The following is a 7,993-nucleotide window of genomic DNA, read 5'->3' on the forward strand; positions in this document are numbered from 1 at the left end:
TAAAATTTTTGCATCTATATTCAATAGGGAAATTGGTCTATAATTTTCTTTCTCTGTTTTGTCTCTTCCTGGTTTAGGTATCAAAACCATCTTTGTATCATAAAAAAGAATTTGGGAGTACTCTTTCTTCCCCAATTTTCCCAAATAGTCTATATAACATTGGAATTAACTGTTCTTTAAATGTTTGATAGAATTCATTTGTAAATCCAATTGGCCCTGGAGATGTTTTCCTAGGGAGTTCATTGCTGGCTTGTTCAATTTCTTTTTCTGAGATGGGGTTGTTTAAGTATTCAACTTCCTCTTCTGTTAATCTGGGCAATTTATATTTTTTTAAAAATCCATCTTATTTAGATTGTCAAATTTATGTGCATAAAGTTGGGCAAAGTAATTTCTAATTATTGTTTTAATTTCCTCCTCATTGGAGGTGAGTTCATCCCTTTCATTTTTGATATTGGTAATTTGGTTTTCTTTTTCTAAATCCAATTGACCAAAGGTTTATCAATTTTATTAGTTTTTTCAAAAAACCAACTATTAGTTTTATTTATTAGTTCAATAGTTTTCTTAATTTCAATTTTATTGATCTCTCCTTTGGTTTTCAGTATTTCTAATTTAATATTTACTTGGGGATTTTCAATTTGTTCTTTTTCTAGCTTTTTCAGCTGCATGCCCAAGTCATTGATCTCCTCTTTCTCTATTTTATTCATGTAAGCATTCAAAGATATAAAACTTCCCCTAAGAACTGCTTTTGCAGTATCCCATAAGATTTGGTAGGTTTCTCATTATCGTCATTCTCTTGAATGAAGTTGTTCATTGTTTCTATGATTTGTTGTTTAACCCACTCCTTCTTTAGGGTTAGATTATTTTGTTTCCAATTAATTTTTGGTCTATCTTTCCATGGTCTTTTATTACATATAATTTTTATTGCATTATGATCTGAGAAGGATGCATTGACTATCTCTGCCTTTCTGCACTGGATTGTGAGGTTTTTATGCCCCAGAACATGGTCAATTTTTGTATATGTGCCATGTACCACTGAGAAAAAAGGTATATTACTTTCTATCCCCATTCAATTTTCTCCAGAGATCTATCATATCTACCTTATCCAGAGTTTTATTCACCTCCTTAACTTCTCTCTTGTCTATTTTAAGGTTAGATTTATTAAGTTCAGAGAGGGGGAGGCTGAGGTCCCCTAGCAGTATAGTTTTGCTGTCTATTTCTTCCTGTAACTCCCTTAACTTCTACTCTAAGAATCTGGATGCTATACCACTTGGAGCATACATGTTTAGTAATGATATTACTCCATTGTCTATGGCGCCTTTTAGCAGGATATAGGTTCCTTCCTTATTTCTTTTGATTAGATCTATTTCTGCTTTTGCTTTGTCTGAGATTAGGATTGCTACCCCTGCTTTTCTTACATCAGCTGAAGCACAAGATATTCTGCTCCAACCTTTTACCTTTATCCTGTGTGTGTTCCACCATTTCAAATGCGTTTCTTGTAAACAACATATTGTTGGATTATGGCTTTTAATCCATTTTGCTATCCATCTCTGTTTTATGAGAGAATTCATCCCATTCACATCCACAGTTATGATTGCTATCTGTGTCTTTCCCTCCATCCTCTTTCCCACTATTTGTGCTTTTAGTTCTCCTTTCTCCCTTCCCCTCCTCAATAGTTTTCACTTTTGACTACCACCTCCCACAGTCTTCCCTTCCTTCAGTCCCCCTCCCTTTTACTGCCCTTTACCCTTACTACTTCTTCCCTCCCTTTTAGCTCCCCCTCCCCTTTCTTCCCCCTTCTTCTCCTACTGCCTATAGAGCTAGTTAGATTTATATACTTAATTAAGTTTATTTTTCCCTCCTTGAACCAAATCAGATGAGAATGTCTCTCAAAGAATGCTCCTCTCCCTCCCCTCTTTTCCTCTACTATAATATAATTTTGTACTTCTTCCTGTGATGTAATTTGTCATTTTCTGCTTCCTCCTTTTTATATCTCCTGTTACAATACCTTCACATGCTTGAATCACATTTTTGTCATCACATCATTTATTTTATAACTGTTCCCTCTATCTATGTATATCCCTTTTATACTTCACAATAGATATACAATTCTCAAGATTAACATGTATCATCTTCCCTTATAGAGATGGAAACAGTTTGCCCAAATTGAGTAACAAGTTTTTCTTTTCCCCTGTTTATCTTTTTATTTCTCTCCTGAGACCTGCATTTGAAGATCAAATTTTCTATTGAGTTCTATTCTTTTTGTCAGGAAGGTCTGGAAATCCCTTATTTTGTTGAATGTTCATCTCCTTTCCCAAAATATTATGCTGAACTTTGCTGGGTAATTGATCCTTGATTGTAGTCCCAGCTCCTTTGCCTTACAGAATATCATATTCCAATTCCTTCAGTCTTTTAATGTAGAAGCTGCAAGGTCCTGTGTGATACTGACTGTAGCTCCTCGATATTTGAATGGTTTCTTTCTGGCTGCCTGTAGTATTTTCTCCTTCACTTGATAGATGTGGAATTTGGCAACAACATTTCTTGATGTTTTTAGTTTGGGAATCCCTTTCAGGAGGTGAATGGTGGATCCTTTTGATGACTGTTTTGCCCTCTGAATCTAGCATTTCTGGGTAGTTTTCCTTGATGATTTCTTGGAAGATATTATCCAGACTCTTTTTTTCATCATGGTTTTCTGGTAGGCCAACAATTCCTAAATTTTCCCTCCTGGATCTATTTTCCAGGTCAGTTATTTTTCCAATTAGATATTTTACATTTTCTTCTATCTTTTCATTCTTTAGATTTTGTTTGACTGATTCTTGATGGCTTACAGAGTCATCAACTTCTACTTGTCCAATTCTAATTTTCATCAAATTGTTTTCTTCAGTTAACTTTTGCATCTCCTTTTCCATCTGTCCAATTATTCCTTTTAGGGGCAGCTAGGTGGTGCAGTGGATAGAGTACTAGAGCAGGAGTCAGGAGGACCTGAGTTCAAATCTCACCTTAGACACTTGACACTCTGTGTGACCTTGGGCAAGTCACTTAACCCCAGTTGCCTCATCCTGGGTCATCTCCAGTCAACCTGATGAATATCTGGTCACTGGATTCAGATGGCTCTGGAGGAGAAGTGAGGCTGGTGTCCTGCATAGCCCTCCTTCACTCAAAACAAAGTCAAGTGCAAATCATGTCATTATTTCTCTGATGGCATGGTCTTCTTTGGCAATGAAGGATGAATACACACATATATTGTTTTCAAGGAACTGTTCTCTTTGGTGAGTTCTTTTTTCATATTTTTAAAATCACTGGCCATTTTTTCTTCTATTTCCTTCTTCAGCTGATCCAGGAGTGTTCTCTGTGCATGCAAGCAGTTCGTAGTCCCTTCTGAAGTTTCAGATGGGAGTACAGTCTCAATACTGACTTCTTTGGCATTCGTGTTTTGGTCCTTGTCCCCATAGAAAGATTCTATGATCTTTTCCTTCCTCCTTTACTTCTTGCTCAAGGTGGTGAGGCTTTGTGTGTTGTGGCCTCTGGTTCTTTTAGTTAGAAGCTGGAGAATCTGTTGTTGAGCTGTTGGTGTGTCAAATCTAAGGGCAGGTGCCTTTGTTTTTCCTTTTGTTTTGTGTTTCCCCGGCTTAGCCCTGGGGCTAGCTTGTTAAGTGTGGGGGAGGGGTGGTCTGGTAATGGGAGATCTCCTTGGCTGAGCTACAGCAAAAGCAAGCTCAGCTCACACCTGGGTCCTAATGCGAGTTTCCACCCCCTCTGGGGCTCCTCTCCTTCCAGTTAACCTCTGCCACAGTAAGAGGAAGCCCCCTTAACTATTTTCCTAGCCTCAGGTGCTATGAGACTGTTTGCCCCTTCACATGTTCTTACCAATCCAGGATTTTTCTGGGAAAATATTTTATAGTTCTTTTGAGGTCACTAAGGGGAGGGGGAGAGAGCATTTATGGATCATTCTGCTGTTTTGGCTCCTGGAAGATCAATTAGGTGACTTACAGATGTTTAATCTGTGGGCTGAAAGTCTCGGGAGCAGCTGCCCTGATTTCTTAATAATCTTTTGCATGCCTCTGACATAAATACTCACCCTCTTCTCTCTTCATTCTTAGAGGCAGCTAGGTGCCAAAGTGGAGAGAGCCCTAGATTTGGCATTAGGGAGACCTAGGTTAAAGCCTGCCTGTGTAACATTGGTCAAATCATTTAACTCCTCTCAGCCTCAAGTTTCTTATCTGTAAAATGGGGCAAATAAAAACACTTACCTCATGGGACTGTTTTGAGGATCCAATAAACTATCATTTTTTTAATAGACAAAAATTATTTTTTCTTACTCCTATTTTAATAATCCTCCCCAAATCACTGGAAAAGAAAGATAAATAAAACCAAAACACTTGTAACCAATATACATTGTCATAAAAACAGATCTTTCATTGACCATGTCCCCAAAGGAGTTTCATTCTGCACCCTGAGTCCCAGGTGAGTTGCATTACATAGACTATCTCCTTCAAAATGAGATCATTTTTGAGATAATTTCCAAAGTGGATAGCATTAAATATATTACCTCATTCAAAATGAGATGATTTCCAAGGGGAATAGCATTAGATATATTATCTCATTCAAGATGAGCTCTCATTTTGAATGAGATAATTTGTGTAAAGTGTTTTATCAACCATAAAGCGGTTGGCTATTAATATTAATATTAATCAACAAACATTTATTAAGCACCTAGTATAAACCAGGCATTGTACTATTCACTAGAGATACAAGGACAAAAACTTAAGGGGTCCTGACTTCAAGGGCCCCACAGTCTGTGGGGCTGAAACAACATGTACACCAATAGACAAATATAGGTATTATAGAGAGGGACAATGAGAATAGGGGAGGTCAAGGAAGGGCCCCGGGGTGTACTTGAACTAAGAAGTGAAAGAAATGAGGGATTCTAAGGGAGATGGTGGGAGATGGGGGCATTACACAAAGGTAATGGAGATGGGAGGGCGTGTACAAAGAGTAGTGGGGAGGCCAGTTTGTGAAGGGGAGTAGGATTCAAGGCTTTTCAAAGCTTTTCAAGAAGCCTTGAAAAGAGCTGAATTGTGGGGTGGGGGGTTCTAAATGATGAGCTAAGGAGTTCATGTTTTCTTCCAGAGGCAGAGGGAGCCACCAGGGCTTTCTGGTTAGACCTGAACTTTAGGAAAAGTCACCTTGGCCGTGGCGTGTAGGATGAATCAGAGCATAGAGAGGCTTGTTGCGTTATTCTGGGCCTATCCTGGGGTGGCAGCTAGGGGAGTGAGGGAAGAGTGGGGGGCATGGGGCACTCCAGAAGTGTGACTCAGAGACTTCTTCTCATTATGTCTTTCAGTCACCACTGCTACCCTGGCCGAAAACGGGCACATCTCGTCAGGGGCCCTGTTTCTCCTTGCCAGTCGTCTCCTCTTCATCCTCGTCAGCATTTACTACTATTACCAAGTGGGCCGGAGAGCCAAGAAAGCCTAGTAGCCCTGTCCCTCCCTGGGCAGAGGATGTCAGGGGTGGGGCGGCCTGCCTGTACTTCCCTGGACCAGGGGGACATTCAGGGGTTTTATTTTTTTGGTTTGTCCTTTTCATCTAGAGGGGGTGACCCTCCCCCCCATCCCCAGACTTTGACTGCTCAGCCCCTGGCCCAGGCAGGGAGGTGGTTACCCTGCTTGGCTCAGTGATTCTAAACTGAAGAGTCTTCATGTCCTAACCAGCCCCTGGATCTAGGATGGGAGCCAACTTTGACCCTGGGCCAATGTGTAGCCCCTGGCTTTTCTCCTAAGAAATCTCCCTAGGCCATGACCAGGTATCTGAGACTTCCCAATGTAGGGATAGGAGCTGGTCTAGGCTTTGAGGTCTCAGAAGCAGCAATGATACTGTAGAAAGAACACTGGATTTGGAGGTAGAAGACTCTTGAGGTCAAATTCTGGTCCTCTTCCTTACTACCTGTATGACCTTGGCCAAGTCACTTAACAATCGTGAGACTCAGTTTTCTCAAATATAAAATGAGAACATTCTACTTAACGATCACTAAGGGCTCTTTCCAGCTCTAAATCCTATGAATTATGAGCTAGATGAGGAGACCAAAGGTCCCTGGGGATAAACAAAAGCATCTCTACTCTTTCTTCTGGGATAGACTGGACATGCCTTCTGTAGGGGCAGAATGAAAGGCCCACCTCCACCCCCTGGGGATCTTCAGCCTTTGGGCTTCTGCTGGTCACTGATGCTGAATCCCTGAAAGTTGCAAAGGACCTCAGAGTTCATCTATTCCAAGTAACATAAGGGCTTGAGACCAGGGAATGGAGGAGGAAACAGCTCCTTAAATAGGATCACCAGAGACCAAGCTCATAGGATACCCCCACATCCTTTGGAAGGATGGATTTTCAGGGACCCAAAGCCTGCCCCAGGGATGTCCTCCTAAACTCTCTGGAAGCCTCAGCCTGAGTTCAGATTCAAGGTTTTCTCCTTGTCTTATCATGGTTGACTATTCCAGGCATTCAAATTCAGTTTGCCCACACTGCCCTTGGTCTTTCCAGACAGCTTCGCACTAGAACTTTTGGTTAGAGAGCCCTTTTTCTCATGAAATATCCCAGTGACCATGCCTCCTCTGAAGCTGAGCCATTAGGCTCCACTCCAGTCTCACCTTCAAATGGTTCCTTGGGATCTGTAGTTTTGCTGGCCTATGGGTATGGGTTTGTAGATGGGCCACTGGGTCAAAGTGGACTGTGAACATGGCTAGATGGGGCCATAACACAGTGAGTGATGCTACTGATAGGAAATGTCCCCTTTGGAAGGTTATCTCCCTTTCTGAAGATGGGTAGTTTCAGGGGTAGGTAAAAGATGGGAAAAGAAATGCTACTCTATTTTCTCCCCTCCCCCAGTTGAGAGGCTCTAGGGTCCTATCTGGACCCCCTGAAGCTGCCCAAGGGTGAATTAGACCTTGATTAGGAGGGGATGATAAACCCTTTGGGATTCAACTTTAGCAACACACCCTCCAGGCAGGAGACTGCCACCTGAGCATTGGACCCAAGGGCTCTCCCTGCCAGTCTACAGGTATATTTCCTGTCCCCTCCCTCACACCAACCTTCCTCAGCTTCCCTTACCCCCTTCCATTCTCTGGATAGGGGCACTGGTGAACTCCAAACCCACCTCTACCTGTCACTGACGGGTCCCTGAGTCAGAAACCATTTTGTAAATAGTAGAATTAGGGCTAGGGTTAAATGTGCAAAAAAGAGAAAGGAAGCCTCCATCATTTCTGCAAATCGCAGCCCTCCTCTGTGTTTGCCTCCTGTGCGAGCCCCTTCCCTTGCTGGCTCAGCTCTGACCCAGTGGGTAGGAAAGCCTACCTGCCCGCCTTCCCTCTTTCCTACTTTTCTAGTCTCTTTTCTCAGTTTTTTTTCATGCTTCAAATGGTGCCTTTAGAGCAGGAAATTCAGAAACTCATGTTCTATTCCAGAAAGACTCAAATGTCACATGTGTATCTCTGTCTTTTTTTTTCCTTTGGGTGTTGCAAGATTTTGTCCTCTGAACCCGATACCTCAGTAGTAGAAATAAACAAAATCCATTTGGTCAAAATCCTGGTCCCTGTATCCCAGAGTTCCCCCCAAATAGGGCTAGTCTGGATCAGAAGGACTCCCCCTATCCCCCAAGACTCCTCCAGGATTAGAGGCACTGGAGAATCAGGCGCTGGAAAGCAGCTTTCCTCTGCCTGCCACAACCTTTTCCTTTGGCTGCTGAAGTGGTTGAGAGGGTAGGATGTGTAGAAGACAGCCTCACTGCCTTAGTCTGGATCACCTTCTTCTGAGTGGGGCAGGGAGTGGGGGAGGCAGGCAAAGTGTATTGTCTTATGGAAAAGCTACAAGTATAACTAAGCTCCCCTTCCATGTGTGTGCAGGGTGGTATTGGGGAAGAGGAGGATGGGTGGACCAACTGGATGGGGTCTATGAGACTTGAGCAAAACCTCTGCAAGATACCAGCTGTTCTCACACACACACAC

General features: G+C 42.2%; 1 protein-coding gene across 5 annotated transcripts in view; it reads left to right on the top strand.

Annotated features, from left to right (window-relative positions):
* TP53I11 (tumor protein p53 inducible protein 11) overlaps nucleotides 1–7,572 on the top strand; it is a 30,636-nt gene extending 23,064 nt beyond the window's left edge. For all 5 annotated transcript variants that reach the window (XM_072618135.1, XM_072618136.1, XM_072618134.1 and 2 more), the window contains one exon: nucleotides 5,342–7,572. In XM_072618135.1, the coding sequence (XP_072474236.1) occupies nucleotides 5,342–5,475 (134 nt within the window). In that variant the 3' untranslated portion in view covers nucleotides 5,476–7,572. The remainder of the gene's footprint in view (nucleotides 1–5,341) is intronic.
* Nucleotides 7,573–7,993: the final 421 nt, after the last annotated feature.

This window comes from Notamacropus eugenii, chromosome 6, assembly GCF_028372415.1.
Source record: "Notamacropus eugenii isolate mMacEug1 chromosome 6, mMacEug1.pri_v2, whole genome shotgun sequence".
Classification (NCBI taxonomy): Eukaryota; Metazoa; Chordata; class Mammalia; order Diprotodontia; family Macropodidae; genus Notamacropus; species Notamacropus eugenii.